The sequence below is a fragment of the Mobula hypostoma genome, chromosome 15 (genome assembly GCF_963921235.1).
Source record: "Mobula hypostoma chromosome 15, sMobHyp1.1, whole genome shotgun sequence".
Lineage (NCBI taxonomy): Eukaryota > Metazoa > Chordata > Chondrichthyes > Myliobatiformes > Myliobatidae > Mobula > Mobula hypostoma.
Window position 1 is genome coordinate 75,890,160 of NC_086111.1, and position 21,944 is coordinate 75,912,103.

The window sequence follows — 21,944 nt, forward strand, 5'->3', positions numbered from 1 at the left end:
CTCTTTCCTTCAGTGTCCTCTTGCTTGGAAGAGAGACTCGAGTTACAGACTTTTATTTGCACAGTTTGTCTTTTGCACATTGATTGTTTGGCAGCCTAGGCTTATGTATAGTTTTTCATAAATTATATTATATTTCTTTATTTCCCTGTAAATGCCTGCAAGAAATTGGATCTCTGAGTAGTATATGATAACATATACATACATGTGACAATAATAAACCGGTTCCGAGTGTTTCAGCAGCTGTAGGCCTCATCAGCGTGGCCGTCATTAACACCGACAGCACATGGTCACCCGTCACCCAGTCCGTGTCCTTGGCAGTAAGATCCTGGCTTCAGTAAAGTGATTAACACTGATCAAAGTTGCACCCCCTTCGATGGGGCAACGAGGGGCAGCAGTGATTCCATCACTGTCTCCCAGTAACCACCGGTTACTGTGGCCACCACAGCACCTGATACTCATAGAAATCTTTGGATGTGAAACAGCTTCCCTGCAGAGCGAACAGCAGCTGGAGAGGGGAGGAGGGCGGATGCTCCCTGCAAACTGTCATCACAGGAGCAGAACAAGCACCAGAGAGAAGAGAGGGCCGAGAGCGCAGAGAGCGCAGGGCAGGATTCGTGGCCCAGTGCTCTGTCCAGTGCCACACCGCTGACCTGACCAGCCCCGGAAGCAGTGGCATTCAAAGTCTTCCTGAAATCGCAGCTTGTCACTGTGAGTCAGGTCCCCAGTGACACGGAGCCTGGCCTCGCCAGGGCTCTCCTCGATCTGGAAACTGTCTGGGCTGAGGTGCAGGTAAGTCTCAGCCTCACTGTCCCGGCGCACACATCTCCCGTGGCCCGCACACAGGTACTGACTGCAATAACTAGTCGCTGTGCTGACATTCAGCAGGTAACGGCTAAAGACTCCTTCCACATAACGCTTCATCATCTGACAGTGTTCCTGTGTACACATCCATAGCACCATCAGCACACACTCCCAACACTCACCCCGGCCCATCCCAACCCCCGATTCTCAACCCGTCCCATCCCAACCCCCGATTCTCACCCCAGCCCATCCCAACCCCCAACTCTCACCCTGGCCCATCCCAACCCCCGATTCTCACCCCGGCCCATCCCAGCTCCCGATTCTCACCCCGGCCCATCCCAACCCCCAACTCTCACCCCGGCCCATCCCAACCCCCGATTCTCACCCCAGCCCATCCCAACCCCCAACTCTCACCCCGGCCCATCCCAACCCCCAATTCTCACCCCGGCCCATCCCAGCTCCCGATTCTCACCCCGGCCCATCCCAACCCCCAACTCTCACCCCGGCCCATCCCAACCCCCGATTCTCAACCCGTCCCATCCCAACCCCCAACACTCACCCCGGCCCATCCCAACCCCCAACTCTCACCCCGGCCCATCCGAACCCCCAATTCTCACCCCGGCCCATCCCAACCCCCAACTCTCACCCCGGCCCATCCGAACCCCCGATTCTCACCCCGGCCCATCCCAGCCCCCGATTCTCACCCCGGCCCATCCCAGCCCCCAATTCTCACCCCGGCCCATCCCAGCCCCCGATTCTCAACCCGGCCCATCCCAACCCCAATTCTCACCCCGGCCCAGCCCATCCCAACCCCCAGTTCTCACCCCAGCCCATCCCAGCCCCCAACTCTCACCCCGGCCCATCCCAACCCCCAATTCTCACCCCGGCCCGGCCCATCCCAACCCCCAATTCTCACCCCGGCCCATCCCATCCCACCCAATTCCAACCCATTTCAACCGCAACCTGCTCTCTGACCCTGACATAATCCCACTTCAACCTCAACCTGTTTCAATCCAAACCAACATGACTCTTCTATCCCTGATGGGATCCCTCCCAGACTAACCACACCATCCTTAACCCTCAACATATCGTTCAACCCTAACCTACACCACCCCTCTGCTATTTGTGATATACATGTTGATTAAAATTTAAGTGGCTGGGTTAGTCAGCTTTCAGGTGATACAAAGATCAGTGGTGTTGTGGATAATGTTGAAGACTGGAAAAGAGTACAATGGGAAATAAATCCGTTGCACATCTGGGCAGAAAAGTAGCAGGTGGGGGTTTAACGCATCTAGATGTTGCACCTAGGTAGGTCGAGTGTAAAGAGGGTGTACACTGTTAATAGAAGGAGCCTCAACGGTGTTGATGTACAGAGGGATCTTGGAGTTCTGGTCCACAGCTCCTGCATAGCTTGACAGGGTGGTAAAGAGGGAACCAAGTTCAAAAGTCAGAAAGTCATGTTGTAGCTTTATAAAGCTCTAGTTGCATCTGGGGAATTGCATACGGTTCTGGTCGCCCAGAATGATGTGGAGGCTTTAGAAAGGGTGCAGAAGAGGTTCACCAGGATGCTTCCTGGATTACGGGGCATGTGCTGTCACAGGAGGCTGGACGCACTTGGGGGTTGCTTTCACCAGAGGCTGAGTGGAGATCTGACAGAGATTTATAAGATTATGAGAGGCACAGATAGATTGGACTGGGAGTATTTTTTTCTCAGGGGTGAAATGTCTAAAACCAGAGGACATGTAATTAAGGAAAAAAGGAGATGTGAGAGGCAAGGTTTTTCTTTAGAAGATTCAGTGTTGTGGATATGGAATACACTGCCTGGGGTGGTGGCAGGAGCAGATACAATAGGAGCATTCAGAACACTCTTCAATGGGCAGGTGGATGTGCGGAGTGTGGACGGATCTGGACCGGGTTCAGGCAGAAGGAATTAGTGTCACTAGACACTATCACCTTCATTAACGTGGGCCGAGGGCCTGTTCCCGTGCTGCTATGTGTATAATCTGACCTTCAGCTCAACACTGGTTTCAGCCCCACCCAACCTGACAACCTGATCAAACAGAGGGATGGGGGAGGGGGAGCTGGTGAAGTGCAGAGGAGAAAGGGGGAAAGAACCCCCCCCACCCCCGGCTGTGACACTTACCGCACTGTTGCTATAGTCGGTGTCGCCCCAGAAGATAATTCCAGCTGCGCCCAATGCCGCAGTCTCCCCAACGGTGGTCACCAGGTCCCGCTGCCCACAGCAAACCCAGAGAGTCAGTAAAACCCCTTCCTCACCTCCCCAGCCACTCCCCCTTCTCCCTCAGCCTACCACCCTTCTCAGCTCCCCACCCCATCCACCCCCCACTCCCGTCTCCTGGGATACACCCCACCCTCACAGACCCCAGCCTTCCAGGTGTGGGGACAGGACAGAGAGGCAGACCCTGACCATAAGATAAGAGCAGAATTTGGCCATCGATTCTGCTCCACCATTCCAGCATGGCTGATTTATTATCCCTCTCAATCCCATTCTCCTGCCTTCTCCCAATAATCTTTGACGCCCGACTGATCAGAACCTATCAACTTCTGCCTCAATGACTTGGCCTCCACAGTCATCCATGGCAAAGAATTCCACAGAACCAACACCCTCTGGCTAAAGAAATTCCTCCTCATCCCTGTTCTAAGTGGAGGTCCCTCTATTCTGAGGCTGTGCCCTCTGGTCCTAGACTCCCCCACGATAGGAAACATCTACTGTATCTGGGACTTTCAATATTCTAGGGTTTTAATGAGAACACCCTCTCCCATTCTCCTAAACTCCCGGGAGTACAGGCCCACAGCCATCAAATGTTCCACATTGTTAACCCTTTCATTCCCAGGATCAGTGTCAGGAAACTTTTCTACACCCTCTCCAATGCTTGCAAATCTTTTCTCAGCTAAGTGGCTCCAAACTCTCACAATACTCCAAGTGAGGTCTGACCATTGCCTTCAAAAGCATTAGCATTACCTCCTCTTTCCTCTGTACCCCGTATGTATTGGGGCGGGGGAGGGGGGTTGGTGAATGACGCAAACCCTGGGGTGGGGGAAAAGGGCGGAAGGGATAAGTGATGTGGGTGGGGGAAGAGACAAGATGTGCTGAGGGAGGGGGAGGACTGACACCAGGGGTGCTAGGGTCTCACCTCGGTCAACAGCTGCACCGTGTAGGTATACGTGGGCCGCGAGTACACGAAGACGGGCAGCGAGTAGTTGGCGCTGTGAAGCTGGGCGACGCGCAGCGCCTCACGGACCCGGGAGCGAACGAACTTGACGGCACTGGCTGAGGACCGGAGGCTGTGGTCCAGGTAGATGGACGGGTAGATGGCAGTGCTGTTTCTCCACAGCCACGCCAGCAGGTCGTTGCGAGAGATCTCGACGTCGGGGCAGCGGCCGGTGTAGTTGGCTGCATTGGTTTTGTAGTCGTGGTTGTAGCAGTCGGGGAACAGATAGAAACCCCAGAGGCTGCGGGGCCGAGCGTTGCGGCCCTCCTGTAGTGTCTTCACCATGAAGTTCTGCGCCGACTGCTCGAACTCAAACTGCGCTTGGCGGTTGATGGTTGCCTGGTTCCAGTGTGGGTGGCGCTCAGACACCAGGGCCAGCGATCTGTTACGGTATATCTGCTTCCCCTTCCAGTTGCGGATCCAGAGTGGCCGCCACTCCTCCCAGTCGATCACGGCCAGCCCTTCCCTGTGGTGGGAGCGGATGTAGCGGTCGATGTCGGTGCGGACCTGCTGCAGGTGCTGGAGCAGGCTGCCATTCTGCGGCAAGCCCCCGTTCACCGGGCTCTGCCCCTCGAAGTAGGGGTACCTGCCCAGGCGCTCCTTGTAGAAGATGGTGAGCTGCTGGTCATAGAAGCCCTCGTTGGGCGAGGACACAACGTCAAAGACAGCAAGGTCAAGGGAGATGGAGTATCGGATGCAGTCGTGGGTCGGAGCGTTCCACACAGTCACAAACGGCTTCCCACCAAAGGCGGATGTTTGCTTTCGTGCCTGGGGCCCGGCTGCGGCGGTCAGCAGGGTCACCATGCAGGTCGCTGTCTGGACGAAGCAGGCTGCCCACTGGCCCATGGCTCCCCGTCACTTTCACCTCCCCACTGGCTCCCAGCCACAGTGCCAGCTCAGGCCTGCAACACAGCATCACAGAGTGGTTACCCCCAACACTGGCCAGCCCCCACCCCGAAACAGATCACATCAGTCAGCCCCCACCCCGAAACAGATCAGATCAGTCGGCCCCCACCCTGAAACACAACAGGTCAGTCAGCCCCCACCCTGATACAGATCAGATCAGTCGGCCCCCACCCTGAAACAGATCAGATCAGTCGGCCCCCACCCTGAAACACAACAGGTCGGTCAGCCCCCACCCTGATACAGATCAGATCAGTCGGCCCCCACCCTGGAACACAGCAGCAGACAGAAGTCACCCTGCAGCTCGTGGCTCGGACTGATGTCAGCAATTTCAGTCCCCCTGGCAAACACACCCCTCCCTCCCCATGCCCTTCCCCTCCAGCAAACACTCCCACCTCTCCCTCCCCTCCATCCTGTCCTCAGCAAACCCTATCCTTTCACTGCACTCGTCTCCACCCAGTCCCACCACACCCAGACGATAAGACACGGGAGCAGAATGAGGCCATTCGGCCCATTGAGTCTGCTCCGCCATTCCATCATGGCTGATTTATTATCCCTCTCAACCCCATTCTCCTGCCTTCTCCCAATAACCTTTGACACTGACTAATGAAGCACCTATCAACCTCCGCTTTAAATATACCGGGTGACTTGGCCTGCACAGCCGTGTGTGGCAATGAATTCCACAGATTCACTCCCTCTGGCTAAACAAACTCCTCTTCTACTCCATTCTAAATCTACGTCCTTCTATTCTGCGGCTGTGCCCTCTTGTCCTAGAATGCCCCACCATAGGAAATATCCTCTCCACGTCTGCTCTATCTGGGCCTTTCAACATATGACACGTTTCCATTAGATCCCCCTCATTCTTCTAAATTCCAGTGAGTGAAGGCCCAGAGCTATCAATTACTACTCACACGATGAACCCTTTCATTTGCAGAATCATTCTCTCCGGTGTCAGCACATCCCTTCTTAGATAAGGGGCCCAAATTGCTCCCAATACTCAAAGTACAGTCTAACCCAGGGGTGGCCAACCTTTTACATTCCATGCGTCAATTTTTTCACGCAGAAGTTCAGATGCGATTTTTTCCACGCACGAGTTCTATATTAACATATTTTTACAAGAGTTGTATGGAGCATCTGAACTCGTGCGTGAAAAAATTGACGCATGGAATGTAAAGGTTGGCCACCTCTGGTCTAACCAATGCGTTACAAGCTGTCAGCATTACATCGTTGCTTTTATAAGGCCATAAGATAGAGGAGCCGAATTAGGCTGTTAGGCCTATTTAGTCATCTCTGCCATTTCATCATGCCTGATCCACGTCCACTCTTTCACCATTCGATAGTTTTCAATGAGGTCACCCCTCATTCTTCTGAATTCCAGTGAATACAGGCCCTGAGCCACCAAATAGTCATAGTCATACTTCATTGATCCCGGGGAAAAATGCTCTTCATATGACAAGCCATTCAATCCTGGAATCATTTTTGTGAACCTCCTTTGAACCCTCTCCAGTTTCAGGACATCCTTTCACAGATAAGGGGACCAAAACTGCTCACAATACTCCAAGTGAGGCCTCGCCAGTGCTTTATAAAGTTTCAACATGACATCCTTGCTTTTATATTCCAGTCCTCTTGAAATGAATGCAAACATTGCATTCGCTTTCTTCACCACAGACTGCACCTGCAAATTAACCTTCAAAGAAACCTGCACAAGGACTCCCAAGTCCCCTTATACCTCAGTTTTTTTTTGTTTTTTCTCTCCATTTAGAAATCAATCCTTTCATTTCTTCTACCAAAGTGCATGACTATACATTTCCCGACACAGTATTCCATCTGCCACTTCTTTGCTCATTCTCCTAAGTCCTTCTGTAGCTTCTCTACATCTCCAAAACTACCTGTCCCTCCACCTGTCTTCCTATTGTCTGCAATACCATCTATTCCATTATCCAAATCATTGACAAATAACTTTCGAAGAATCGTTCCCAACACAGACCCCTGTGGAACAACACTAGTCACCAGCAGCCAACCAGAAAAGGCTCTCTTTATTCCCACTCTTTGCCTCCTGTCTATCAGCCACTGCTTTATCCATGCTAGAATCTTTCCTGTAATACCATGGGCTTGTAGCTTGTTAGGTCTATCCTGCTTGTTACTTCTTCAAAGAATTCCAACAGATTTGTCAGGTAAGATTTTCCCTTGAAGAAACCACACTGACTAGCCTATTTTATCAAGTGCCTCCAAGTACCCTGAGATCTCATCCTTACTATTCGACTCCAACATCTTCCCAACTACTGAGGTCAGACTAACTGGCCTATAGTTTCCTTTCTTCGGCCTCTCTCCCTTCTTGAAGAGTGGAGTGACATTTGAAATTTTCCAACACAAAAAGAGAAAATCTACGGATGCAGGAAATGCAAGCAACACACACAAAATGCCGGAAGAACTCAGCAGGCCAGGCAGCACCTATGGAAAAGAGAACAGTCCACGTTTTGGTCTGAGCCCCTTCATCAAGACTGGAGAAAAAAAGATGCAGTCAGAGTTAGAAAGTTAGGTGGGAGGAGGGGAGGAAGAAACGGAAGGTGACAGGTGAAACCGTGGGGGTGGGAGAGGTGAAGTAAAGAGCTGGGAAGTTGATTAGTGAAAGAGATACAGGGCTGGAGAAGTGGAAATTTGACAGGAGAGGACAGAAGGCCATGGGAGAAAGGAAAGGGGGAGGAGCACCAGAGGGAGGTGATGGGTAGGTAAGGAGATAAGGTGAGAGAGAGAAAAGGGAATGGGGAAGTGCGTGGGGCACCTCCGGAGTTTGAGAAACAGATGTTCATGCCATCAGGTTGGAGGCTACCCAGACAGAACACAAGGTATTGTTCCTCCAACCCGAGTGCGGCCTCATCACAACAGGAAAACACTGACATGTCGGAATGGGAATGGGAAGTGGAATTAAAATGGGTGGCCACTGGAAGAAAGCCTGAAGTGGAACAAGTGCTACACCTACCCCTACACCTCCACCTCCTCCCTCACTACCATTCCGGGCCACAAACAGTCTTTCCGGGTGAGTCTGTTGGGTCATCTACTGTATCTGGTGCTCCCGGTGTGGCCTCTTTTATATTGATGAGACCTGGCGTAGATTGGGACACCACGTCGCTCCATTTGCCAGAAAAAGCAGGATCTCCCATTGGCCATCCATTTTTATTCCTCTTCCCATTCTGACGTGTCAGCCCATGGCCTTCTCTACTGTTGCGATGAGGTCACACTGCGGCTGGAGGAGCAACATCTTGTATTCCATCTGGGCAGCCTCCAACCTGATGGCATGAACATTGACTTCTCTAACTTCTGGTAATGCTCCTTACCTCCTTCACTATTCCCTCCTCCCATTTCCCTCTCTCACCTCATCTGCTTAACTGCTCCTCCCCCTACCCTTTGCTCCATGGCCTTCGGTCCTCTCCTGTCAGATCCCCCTTATCCAGCCCTTTATCGATTTCACCAGTCAACTTCCCAGCTCTTCACTTCACCCCTCACCCTATCCCGGTTTCACCTATCACCAACTACCTTGCATTTCTGAAATGCCTGTTTCACTGCCACTGCTACTGTGTGATCCAGAATCTCCGGAGGGGAAGGCCCCGAGTCCTCGGCTTTGCTTGTTGCTTGACAGCCGGGGCGGGAACAAAGCGCTTGGCAGAGATGGTGCTCAGTGCTGGAGGATCAAAGTTTTCGGACGGACTCAGAGTCGGCTGTGGTCGGGTGCTTCCAGGGTGCTGCATCGGCAAGTTTGCGACGCTGGAGGTTCATGGCAGGGAGAGTTTCTCCTTTCTACCGTCTGCATGAGATGATGGGGCTATTGGGACTTTGAGACTTTTTTTAAGACCGTGCCCATGGTTTGCTCTTTATCAAATTACGGTATCGCTTTGCACTGTTGTAGCTATATGTTATAATTATGTTGTTTTTTGTCAGTTTTAGTCTTGGTCTGTCCTGTGTTTCTGTGATATCATACTGGAGGAACATTGTATCATTTCTTAATGCATGCATTTCTAAATGACAATAAACGAGGACTGAGTGTCCTCATAATCTAATCTAATTTCTTCCTTCCCTTCCCCCCACATTCTTAACTCTGACTTCTCAACCTTTTTCTCGTCTGTCCTGATGAAGCGTCTCGGCCCGAAATTTCTGCTGTACTCTTTTCAATAGATAATGTCTGGCCTGCAGAATTCCTCCAGTATTTCGTGTTTGTAATTTTCCAGTCTTCCGGAACAATTCCAGAATCTAGTGATGCAGCAACCTCTTTCAGAACCCTGGAGTGTACACCATCTGGTCCAGGTGACCTATCTACCTTCTGACCTTTCTTTTCCCCAAGAACCTTCTCTCTAGTTATGGCAACTTCACACATTCATGACCCCAACATCGGGAACTTCCACCATACTGCTGGTGTCTTCCACAGAGAAGACTGATGCAAAATACTTAATTCAGTTCATCCAGCATTTCCTTGTTCCCCCATTAGTACCCCTCCAGCATCATTTCCCAGCAGTCCGATAGCCACCCGTCTCTCTTTTACACTTTATGTATCTCAAGAAACTTTCGGTATCCTCTTAAAAATTAGTGGTTGGCTTACTTTCATATTCCATCTTTACCTTCTTAATGACTCAAAAGTTCCTTCTGTTGGTTTTTAAAAGTTTCTCAATCGTCTAACTTCCCACTAAATTTGCACCCTCTCTTTGGCTTTTATGTTGGCTTTGACTTCTGTTAGCCACAGTTATGTCATCTTGCCTTTAGAATACTTCATATCCTGTGCCTTCCAGATTGCTTCCAGAAATTCCAGCCATTGCTGCCCTGCCGTCATCCCTACCAGTGTTCTTTTCCAATCAGTTCTCTCTCATGCCTCTGTAATTTCCTTTACTCCACTGTAATACTGATACTTCTGACATTCACTTCTCAAATTTCAGGGTGAATTCAGTCATATTGTAATCCCTTACCCCAAGGGTTCTTTTAACTTAAACTCTGTAATCAACTCCAGTTCAGTGCACAACACCCAACCCAGAATAGCTGATGCACGACCCAGTGGGCTCAACCATGAGCTGCTCTAAAAAGCCATCTCGAAGGCACTCTAGAAATTCACCCTCACGGAATCCAACACCACCCTGATTTTCCCAACTCCCATGACGATTGTAACACTGCCCTTTAGCATGCATTTTTTTTAAATCTCCCATTGTAATTTGTAGAACAATCCTTGCTATTGTTTTTTTTGGCGGGGGGGGGGGGTCTGTGCATTCTCTCATCCAGAACGATTCAACATCTTCTGACCCTTTGTATTCTAGTCCTCTCAAAATGAACGGCAACATCGAATTTGCTTTCCTCATCACTGACCCAACCTGCAAGTTAACTTTTAGGGAATCCTATACGAGGACTCCTTTTATACTGGGCGTGGTACTTATTGTAGAAAGTGGGAGGTGACTGGGATTTATACACTGGGCTAGGTACATGTTGTAGAACTTGGGTTGACTACAGCTCTGCCTTTAATACCATCATTCCAAATAAACTGATTCCTAGGCTCTGGAACCTGGGCCTTAGCACTCAGATCTGCAGCTGGATCTTCAACTTCCTCACAGACAGGACCCAGGCTGTAAAAATAGGGGACAAGCTCTCCTCTACAATCACTCTGAGCACCGGTGCCCCACAAGGCTGTGTACTCAGCCCCCTGCTGTACTCACTGTACACCCATGATTGTGTAGCCAAGTTTCCATCGAACTCAGTATACAAGTTTGCTGATGACACCACAATTGTAGGCCTTATCTCAGGTAATGATGAGTTTGAGTACAGAGAGGAAATTAAGAACCTGGTGGCATGGTGCGAAGACAACACCCTATCCCTCAACGTCAGCAAGACGAAGGAATTGGTTGTTGACTTCAGAAGGAGTAGCGGACCGCACGACCCAATTTACATCGGTGGTGCGCAAGTGGAACAGGTCAAAAGCTTTAAGTTCCTTGGGGTCAATATCACAAATGACCTGACTTGGACCAACCAAGCAGAGTTCACTGCCAAGAAGGCCCACTAGCGCCTTTACTTCCTGAGAAAACTAAAGAAATTTGGCCTGTCCCCTAAAACCCTCACTAATTTTTATAGATGCACCGTAGAAAGCATTCTTCTAGGGTGCATCACAACCTGGTGTGGAAGTTGTCCTGTCCAAGACCGAAAGAAGCTGCAGAAGATCGTGAACACAGCGCAGCACATCACAAAAACCAATTTGGACTCACTTTACACCACATGCTGTCGGAGGACACAACCCGCCCAGCCAACACACTTTTCGGCCCTCTTCCCTCCGGGAGAAGGTTCAGGAGCTTGAAGACTCGTACGGCCAGATTTGGGAACAGCTTCTTTCCAACTGTGAGAAGACTGCTGAACGGATCCGGATCCGGATCTGGGCCGTACCCTTCAAATATCCAGACCTGCCTCTCGGTTTTTTTGCACTACCTTACTTGCCCTTTTCTATTTATGATTTATAATTTAAATTTTTAATATTTACTATCGATTTGTACTCCAGGGAGCGCGAAGCGCAGAATCAAATATCGCTGTGGTGATTGTATGTTCTAGTATCAATTGTTTGGCAACATTAAACTATAAAGTACCGACCTCACTCTCCCCTCAAGGCCCCTCCCAACATGCCCACACACCACTTCCTGCACCTGCAGAGTAATTCCAACATTGCTCCTGTGCCTGCTGCCTCCCACACTTCTCTGTGTCATACTGGCTCTCAGGACTTTTCTCCTCTCGTCCTTGGGGCAAGGGTATGGTGATCACACCAGCACACAACAACAGGAAACCGATACAGAGGCGGCAACTCTTGCAAACTCAGAACTCCCTGAAAGTGTTGAAGGTTTGTTCCTAGTGAGGAGAGATAGAAGAAAGAGGCCCAGCAGTGGACGGGGAGTACCAATGGGGAAACATAGAAATCTACAGCACATTACAGCCCCTTCGGCCCACAATGTTGTGCCAACCATGAAACTAGCTAGTATTTCCCGACCGCATAGCCCTCTATTTTTCTAAGGTCCATGTGCCTCTTAAAAGACCTTGTAGTATCTGCCTCTACCTCCTTCGCCAGCAGTGCATTCCATGCACCCACCACTCTGTGGAAAACTTACCTGTAACATTCCCCCTGTACCTACTTCCAAGCACCTTAAAACTATACCCCCTCTTTCAGCCCTGGGAAAAAGCCTGTGGTTATCTACATGACCACTGCCTCTCATTACCTTATACACCTCTGTCAGGTCACCTCTCATCCTCCGTCACTCCAAGGAGAAAAGGCCAAGTTCATTCAACCTATTCTCATAAATCATGCTCCCCAGTCCAGGCAACATCCTTGTAAATCTCCTCTGCATTCCGTCTATAATATCCACATCCTTCATGTGGTGAGGTGACCAGAACTGAACACAGTATTCCAAGTGGGGTCTAACTAAGGTCTTATATAGCTGTAACATTACCTTACGGCTCTTGAATTCAGTCCCATGGTTGACAAATACCAACACACCATACACCTTCTTAACAACACTGTCAACCTGGGCAGCAGCTTTGAGTGTCCTATGGACACAGACCCCAAGATCTCGCTGATCCTCCACATTGCCAAGAGTCTTACCATTAATATTATATTGTCTTCAAATCTGACCTACCAAAATGAACCACTTCACACTTATCTGGGTTGAACTCCATTTGCTACTTCGCACCCCAGTTCTGTATCTTACTGATGTCGTGCCAGACTATCCACAACACCCCCAACTTTTGTGTCATCAGCAAACTTACCAATCCACCCTTCTACTTCCTCATCCAGGTCATTTACAAAAGCCACAGAGGAGGGGTCCCCTGTGGAATACCACAGGTCACCGTCCTCCATGTGGAATATGATCCATCTACAATCACCCTCTGCCTTCTGTGGGCAAGCCAGTTCTGGATCCACAAAGCAAGGTCACTTTGGATCCCATGCCTCCTTACTTTCTGAATCAGCCTTGCATGGGGAGGAATCTTATCAAATGCCTTACTGAAATCCATATACACTACATCCACTGCTCTACCTTCATCATTGTGTTTTGTTACATCCTCAAAGAATTCAATCAGGCTCATAAAGTTAGACAAAGGACAAACTGCTCTGTTAAATGACAATAACCCAGCGGGGAGGGGCTGACATGTGAAATTAAAGACAGCGCAGCGAGAGATTTGCAGTGATGGTCAACAGATGGGGCATTTTACATTTCAGGAAAGGACAAAGGAATGGAAGATGCAGAAAATAGACAAGAGAGGCATAGTACATACCAAATGAAAGTGGAGCACAGGCAAGGTGTGTCCCTTACAGATACCAGTGAACATATCACGGGTGACAATGAATTTATAATGGAACCTCTTAACAGGACAGATTATAAAGGACAATTGGAATAAGCAGAGTCAGCCCTGAAGGACAGATCTGACTAATCTGTAGTTATTCTTTGAGGTGGTGACTGGTCAAATAGGCAAAGCAGAAGGTGTAGTGTCTTTGCACCTTGAGGGCTTTTGATAAGGTCCTGGTCAGAAGGTCTATAAACGTAGAACAATACAACAGTACAGGTGATTTGACCCACCATGTTGTGATGGCCTTTTAACCTGCTCCAAGATCAATCTACCCTTCCCTCCTACATAACTCTACATTTTTCTGTCATCCATGCAGCTATTTACAAGTGACTTAAATGACCCTGTTGTATCTGCGTCAACCACCAGCCCTGGCAGTGTATTCACTCTCTGAGTAAACAAAAACTCACTGGCATCACTCGAAACTTTCTTTACAATCACCTTAAAATTATGCCCTCTCATATCAGCCATTTCCACCATGGGAAAGTGTGTCTGGCTGTCCACTCTATCTGCATCTCTTATCATCTTGTACATTATCTAGAACCTCTCATCCTTCTTAGCTTACTCAGCCCATCCTCGTAAGAGATGCTCTCCAATCCAGGCAACATCCTAGTAAATCTCTGCACCCCTTCAAAACTTCCACATCCTTTCTATAATGAGGTGACCAGAACTGAACACAATACTCCGACTGTGGTCTAACAAGGGTTTTATAGAGCTGCATTCCTGACCTCAATCCCCCGACTAATAAATGTAGTCAGAGCACATGGAATAGAGGGCATAATACAAAACAAAGACTGGGGATAAATGGTCTTTGTCAGGTGAGCTACTCCCCACCCAACACAGGGGTATTGTTAAGAGGACCGAACTTCACCCTTGTATGTTTGCCGTGTCACAATCCTAGGTGGGGTGGTAGGTTGCGCAGAGGATATAAGGGAAATAGCTCAGGTGCAGGTCGATGGGACTAGGCCAAATTATAGTTCGGCAAGGACTAGATGGGCCAGATTGCCTGTTTTCGTGCTGTAACATGACAGTGGGGAAAATGCAAGGTTATCCATTCTGCAGATAATCAGAGTATGTAAGTGCAGAGGCTCTGAGGTGTGATGTACGGAGCAAGCTGGGTGTGTTGGGACTCCAGAGGGAAGGTTATTGTGTGACATCAGGCAACTGGTGTCTTAGTTTTCATTATGAGAAATCAGGTACAGAAGGTCTCACCTCACTTCAAGGTGGTGAATCAAGACAGAAAGAGAGAGATCTCACTGGAATTTACCAAATTCCTATGGGGGTTGACGGGCTGGGAGGACTGGGCTGTGATTCACTGTCACTGGTTATACCAATAGGTTCAAACAGGAAGGTCAGACTGCCTGTTACAGTGAGACTTCCTCCTGATCCTCTAAAACTTGACAGCAGCATCTGGCAACATCCTGCAGCATCACAGTTGAACCAGGACAGATGGGGTAAGGACAGGGGTGGGCTTGCAGATGCCGTGGAGGGAACAGACAGGAAAGGTCCGAGAGAAGCCTGGACTGTTCTCCTTTAAGGAAAATTTAATTGAGGGGAGCAGAATCGGAAAGGCATGGTTCTTCCTCACTGACACACTTCCACAAAGATAATAGTGGAAAATCTGAGACACTTTAGGAAAGAGAGAAAAACTAAATCAGTGAGTTCTAATCTGCAGCATTCCAATGCAGATTGGAAGGCTAGTTTCTGTGCCCTCACAACACTCTGCCCTGCCAACAAAGAAATCGATTTAAACCAGAGAGATGGGAGAATCTCGAATCTACTGAGGAACGGGGGTGGGGGGGGGAATGGTCAGCCTGTATCTGTGCAGGCAGAGAGACAGTCAATGTTTCTGGAGAACTGAGATGTCCTCTGTCAAAAATGTCACTTCCCCTTGACAAAAACATTGACTGTCCCTCTGCCTCCACAAGTAGAGCCTGAGCCCTCTCCTCCATTTCCCACATTTCTGCTCTCCCACCAGACAGAACGCTGCTAGAGATCTCCTGCACCTCCCCTTTCATCCAACCAGCCTCTGCATTTGGCAGGTTATCTTTCATCACTCCACCACCTGTCACACTTTCTCCGTCAGTACCATCCCGTTATTCACTGTGTCTCTCCCTCCACCAGTTCTAACAGGCCAGTCAGACAAATCCTCTATCCACTGACCTTTCGTAAATCTTCCCCAAACCTATGATCTTCATTTTTAAGACTCCCCTACCTTGGGGAAAAGACTATGACCATTAATGATAGCTACACCACATATGGTTTCATAAACTTCTATAAGATCGCCTCTCAGTAGGAAAGTCCCAGCCTGTCTAGTCTCTCCTTGCAACTCCAGTGGTGGCAACATCCTGTTGAAATACGAGTCTGTGGTGGCCAGTGCTATCATGTTTGCTGTTGTGTGCTGGGGCAGCAGGCTGAGGGTAGCAGACACCAACAGAATCAACAAACTCATTCGTAAGGCCAGTGATGTTGTGGGGATGGAACTGGACTCTCTGACGGTGGTGTCTGAAAAGAGGATGCTGTCCAAGTTGCATGCCATCTTGGACAATGTCTCCCATCCACTACATAATGTACTGGGTGGGCACAGGAGTACATTCGGCCAGAGACTCATTCCACCAAGATGCAACACTGAGCGTCATAGGAAGTCATTCCTGCCTGTGGCCATCTAACTTTACTACTATTTATTATTTATGGTGCAACTGTAACAAAAAACAATTTCCCCCAGGATCAATAAAGTATGACTATGACTACTAAATCTGTGCCCTTGTCAGTTTAAAGACACCGTTCCTAAAACTTGGACAGGTGCTCGGGTAGGAAAGACTCAGAACGGTACGAGTCCAACTTGATTGGCTTAGAATAGGCATCTGAGTCAGCACAATCAAGATGGGCCAACGGGCTGATCCTGCACCGTATAACAGCAGTGACAAGAATTGCAGGCAGTATTCCTGGTGTGAATTCAGGGCCTTGACTGGTGAAGGCCAGAATGCCAAATATTGCGCCCACCACCCAGTCCAGATCCAGAAAATCGTGCACCTGACCTCTCCCCCACAGTCTCTGTTCCACAACACATCCACAGCCGGAGCGTTCACCCAGCAAATCCTGTTTGTACCCCTTAGCTAGTTCCACCTATTACCTGCCAAACCCCACACCCACTACCCATGGTCTCCACCAACCTCTCCCTCCCCTTTCCTACCCCTCCAATCACCCCCATCACTCTTCCACTATCGCCACTTCCTGATCTGTTCACCGTCCTCTCACTCCACTGCTGCTGTTCCCCTCTCCTCCACTCCCCGTACGGTGCTTGCACCCATTCCCCTCTTCCCAGGACTTCCAGTATCCTCCCCCTCTCCCTCCCTTCCAGGACCGCCCGCTCCTGATCCGGGCCCGGGGTCTTCACCGTCCCCTCCCTCCACACCTGCTGCTCCTTCACCCGCGCCTCTGTTCTCTTGTTCCGTCTCTTTGTGCCGCCGCTGTTCTCCGGATGAGGCGTCGTTCACCAGCTCCCCTTCCCCGTCCCCTCCGCTGCTTTCTCCCCCCTTCCCACGGGAGTCACCCCCACTCCCTTTCCCAGAACCTCAGGACCCGGGACAACACTGCTCTCCTCGGGGGACGGGGGCGTTCATCAGCCCTCGCCTTCCCCAGGACCCCCCGCTCTATCCAGCCCGGGGTACTATCTGAGCTCCCAATTTCCGCCCCCCCCCCGGGTCTCTCTCCGTCTGTGAGCCACAGTCCCAGAGAGTCCGGGGACTACCGCAGCTCCCGCCACCCCAACACAGCAAGATCCCATCCGCGACGTTGTCACGTGGTCGCAAGCCTTCCCCGGGCTCCGGCCTTCCGACGGACACTAGGCCGCAGCGCCCCGAGCTCAATTTATCTCTCCACGTACCCTGGGTTGTTGCGGTTGGGACCCGGCCTGCCGATGCCCGCTCACCCGCGCCCCGATCCGGCCTCCCGCTTCATCCCGAAGCAGTGCCGCCGCCGGGCGACTCGCGGGGCCGGGGAGGAGCACAGGCGGCTCCGCAAATACAGACTCCGCCCGGAACATGGGCTACGCCCGCTGGATACAGACTCCGCCCCGTGGATACAGGCCCCGCCCCGTGGATACAGGCCCCGCCCCGTGGATACAGACTCGCCCGTGGATACAGGCCCCGCCCCGTGGATACAGGCCCCGCCCTCTGGATAGAGGTTTCATTCCCCCGGGATACAGAGCCGCCCCCTGGTTAATAGCAACACACATCAAAGTTGCTGGTGAACGCAGCAGGCCAGGCAGCATCTGTAGGAAGAGGTACAGTCGACGTTTCAGGCTGAGACCCTTCATCAGGACTAACTGAAGGAAGAGCTAGTAAGAGATTTGAAAGTGGGAAGGGGGAGGGGGAGATCAGAAATGATAGGAGAAGACAGGAGGGGGAGGGATGGAGCCAAGAGCTGGACAGGTGATTGGCAAAAGGGATACGAGAGGATCAGGGGACAGGAGGCCCAGGGAGAAAGAAAAGGGGAGGGGAGCACCAGAGGAAGATGGAGAACAGGCAAGGAGTTATAGTGAGAGGGAAAGAGAGAAGAAAAAAAATAAAAAATAGGGATGGGGTAAGAAGGGGAGGAGGGGCATTAACAGAAGTTAGAGAAATCAATGTTCATGCCATCAGGTTGGAGGCTACCCAGACGGAATATAAGGTGTTGTTCCTCCAACCTGAGTGTGGCTTCATCTTTACAGTAGAGGAGGCCGTGGATAGACATATCAGAATGGGAATGGGATGTGGAATTAAAATGTGTGGCCACTGGGAGATCCTGCTTCCTCTGGTGGACAGAGCGTAGGTGTTCAGCGAAGTGGTCTCCCAGTCTGCGTCGGGTGTCGCCGATATATAGAAGGCCACATCGGGAGCACCGGATGCATTGGGGGTTCACTGTTACCTCACCCAAAACATAGCTGACATTGCGAATCACCCTCCCCTCCTACACTCCAACCAAACCCCGCACTGAAATTAAGGCCGTACGTTTCAGGTGTCAGGCTTTATTTAACTAGCACTGACATATGTCGTGAGATTTGCAGTTTTGCAACTGCAGTACTTTGCAATACATTAAAATTACTATACATAAAATAAATAAAATGCAGAAACAACGATCAGATCATGATCATGGCTTCATGACGCAATAGCCACAGCTCTACACACCATCCTTACACATCTGGAGAAGAAGGATGCTTGTGTGAGAATGCTGTTCTTGGACTACAGTTCAGCATTCAACACCATAGTTCCATCCAGACTCAACAAGAAGCTCAGAGACCTCGGCCTTCACCCTGCCTTGTGTAGCTGGATCCTAGACTTCCTGTCAGATCACCGGCAGGTGGCAAGACCTGGGCTCCCTCACCTCTGTCCCTCAACACAGGTGCTCCTAAGGGCTGTGTACTAAGCCCCCTCCTTTACTCCCTGTATACCCATGACTGTGTTGCCACCCACAGTTCCAATCTGCTAATTAAATTTGCCAATGACACTACACTGATTGGCCTAATCTCAAACAATAATGAGGCAGCCTACAGAGAAGAAGTCATCACCCTGACACAGTGGTGTCAAGAAGACAACCTCTCCCTCATGGTGACAAAAACAAAGGGGCTGGTTGTGGACTACAGGAGGAATGGAGACAAGCTAACCCCTATTGACATCAATGGATCTGGGGCTGAGAGGGGAAACAGCTTTAAATTGCTTGGCATAAACATCACCAAGGATCTGAGGTGGTCAGTGCACACCAGCTGTGTGTTGAAAAAGGCATCTGTAGATGTGGACTTCCCACTACACGGGACATTTACAAAGACAGGTGTGTAAAAAAGGGCCCAAAGGATCATTGGGGACCCCAATGATCACTCCAACCACAAACTGTTCCAGCTGCTACCATCCAGGAAACGGTACCGCAGCATAAAAGCCAGGACCAACAGGCTCCAGGACAGTTTCTTCCACCAGGCCATCAGAGTGATTAATTCATGCTGACACAACTGTATTTCTATGTTATATTAACTGTCACATACTATTTACTACAAATTACTATAAATTGCACATTGCACATTTAGACGGAGATGTAATGTGAAGATTTTTACTCCTCATGTATGTGAAGGATGTAAGAAATAAAGTCAATTCAATTCAATGACATGAAAAGTCACCTTACAGTGACCAGACTTTTACTCTCTGCATTGATGCGAATGTTGTAAATTCATATTCTTCTCTTGGATTTGGATTGTTAGTGACTGGGAGCAATGAAATAACGTGATGGAGCTCAGATTGCTGGCATATATTGAGTTTGGATTAAGCTTTCATCTCAATTGGTGCCATCACAGTTAACCTTTGAATCTGTTGTTACATTTTTAATATCTCTTGATCAGCTGTAAATAAATAACAACTAATCATGTAACATTTCATCCCAGGACCATAGCTTGGCAGGTGGGAAAGGTTGTAGGTTGTCCCATCACCTCTCTTTGGTGTCTATCTTTCTCCCGTGGTCCACTCTCCTCTCTATCAGATTCCTTCTTCCTCGGCCTTTTCCCTCTTCCACCTCTCACCTCCCAGCTTCCCACTTTATCCCCCCTCCCCCACAGCACCACTACTTTCTCAGCAGTCTGCAGAGATTCTGCATGTCATCGAAGATCTGGGCGAAGTTCTATACCTGTAGATGTGTGGTGGGAAGTCTACCGACTGGCTGGGAACACCGACGCCTTTGAGCGGGAGATCTTTCAAAGGTAGTGGATTCGGCCCAGTACATCGCGGGTAAAGCCCTCCCAATCATTGAGCATCTACATGAAACGTTGCGGTAGAAAAGCAGCATCCATCATCAGAGACTCTCACCACGCAGGTCATGCCCTTTTCTCGCCGCTGCCATCAGGTAGAAGGTACAGGTGCCTCAGAACTCACACCGCCAGGTTCAGGAACAGTTACTACCCCTCACCCATCAGGCTCCTGAACAAAAGGGCATAACTGCACTCACTCTGTTCCTGGTGTTCGCACAACCGACTGTCTCATTTCAAGGCAACAACAGGAATTCTGCAGATGCTGGAAATTCAAGCAACACACACCAAAGTTGCTGGTGAACGCAGCAGGCCAGGCAGCATCTATAGGAAGAGGTGCAGTCGACGTTTCAGGCCGAGACCCTTCATCGGGACATACACATCAGCCACGATCCGGGGTGAGTGCGCAGTTTACCCGGCGACCCCGTGATCTCTGATTCGGAGACCAATGCCAGAACATTCTTCAAGACTAGCTGGCAAGGTACAGTACTGAAATCTGTACCGACTAAATGGCGGGAGTGCTCAAGGACATCTTCAACCTCTCACTGTTGTAATCGGAGGTTCCCACTTGCTTCAAGCGGGCACCAATCATACCAAGACCACCTGCCCAAGAAGAGCACTCAATATGCAGTGTTTAAGAGATTGGCCATGGCTAGAACCAACTCCCGCCTAAGCAAGGACGTGGAGCCGCTACAATTTGCCTACCGCCCTACGGCAGATGCAATCTCACTACTCTCCGCTCGGCCTTGCATCACCTGGACAAGAGCAACACCCGTGTCAGCTCAGCGTTCAACACTATCATACCCTCAATCTAATCCACAAACTCCAAAAGCTGGGCCTCTGGGCCTCATTCTGCAATGGGATCTTTGACTTCCTCACCGGGAGACTACAGTCAGTGTGAATCGTTAATAGCACCTCCTCCTCGCTGACAGTCCACACTGAGGCACCTCAAGGACGCGTGCTTAGCCCACTGCTCGAGTCTCTCTACACCCACAACTGCGGCCAGCATAGCGCCAACGCCGTCTATAAATTTGCCGATGACACAAGTGTTGTCGGAATCTCAGATGCTAACGAGAAGGCCACGGTCAGACATTCTCAAAAGGCAGTGCTTCAGAAAAGTGTGGGTCCTCGCCACGCCGTCTTCTCATTACTTGCATCAGGGAGGAGGTACCGGAGCCTGAAGACACACTCTCACTGATCCAGGAACAGCTTCTTCCCCTCCGCCACCCGATTTCTTATTCTCTTTTGCATCGTCTGTTTTACAACACGGCAATTTTTCTGTCTTTGTATCATACCACTGCCGCAGACTACAAAACAACACATTTCAAATCATAAACACAAGAGATTCTGCTGACGCTGGAAATCCAGAGCAACACACACAAAACGCTGGAGAAACTCGGCAGGTCAGGCAACATCTAAACAGTCGACGTTTCAGGCCGAGACCTTTCTTCAGGACCCCCCATCAAGTCCTGATGAAGGGTCTCGGCCCGAAACGTCGACTGTTTATTCCTCTTCATAGATGTTGCGAGACCCGGTAAAATTCAAACTACAGTCAGCGATAAATAACCTGATTCAGATTCCAGAGTGCCCACGGTCCCGGTTATAGGGTGAGATCCCACTCCTGCCCGTATCTCTGTCTCTTTCTCCTGCCCCTGCCCCTTTCCCCCATTCCCACCCTTACCTCGGCCCCTTTCCAATGGCTCCGTGTTCCGTTCCGCGGCAGCCGCTGCTCCCACCTGTTCCTATCCGCGCTGCGCTCGGCTCGGCAGCCTCGGCAGCCTCGGCTGGACGCTGCGCTCTCCGCGCGGCCCCGAACGTCAGCCGCTTCCTGTCCTGTCACCCGATGTTCATCTACACTCCCATCCCGAGCAAGCGGCCGCTCAGTCCTGCTCTTC

At 50.2% G+C, this 21,944-nt stretch overlaps 1 protein-coding gene across 2 annotated transcripts; it reads right to left on the reverse strand.

Moving 5' to 3' along the window:
• On the reverse strand, window positions 1–21,883 carry LOC134357146 (hyaluronidase-2-like). Of its 2 annotated transcripts, none has more exons than XM_063068449.1 (4): window positions 21,731–21,883; window positions 3,957–4,936; window positions 2,945–3,034; window positions 1–936 (listed from the first exon to the last, which is right to left on the reverse strand). In XM_063068449.1, the coding sequence occupies exons 2-4, from the start codon at window positions 4,878–4,880 to the stop codon at window positions 547–549; spliced, it is 1,404 nt and encodes a 467-aa protein (XP_062924519.1). In that variant the 5' UTR covers window positions 4,881–4,936; window positions 21,731–21,883; the 3' UTR covers window positions 1–546. The 2 variants fall into 2 exon arrangements, with proteins under 2 accessions (XP_062924519.1, XP_062924518.1); XM_063068448.1 differs by lacking the exon at window positions 21,731–21,883 and adding an exon at window positions 17,170–17,336.
• Between the last annotated feature and the right edge of the window lie 61 nt (window positions 21,884–21,944).

What these genes read in the sequence shown, in the direction of transcription:
- LOC134357146 (XM_063068449.1), bottom strand. Translation starts at nt 4,880, where the DNA reads ATGGGCCAGTGGGCAGCCTGCTTCGTCCAGACAGCGACCTGCATGGTG. An exon ending in CGGTGCAGCTGTTGACCGAG is followed by an intron (nt 3,035 to 3,956) that starts GTGAGACCCTAG and finishes TGCTGTGGGCAG; the next exon opens with CGGGACCTGGTGACCACCGT. An exon ending in CCGACTATAGCAACAGTGCG is followed by an intron (nt 937 to 2,944) that starts GTAAGTGTCACA and finishes ATGTGTACACAG; the next exon opens with GAACACTGTCAGATGATGAA.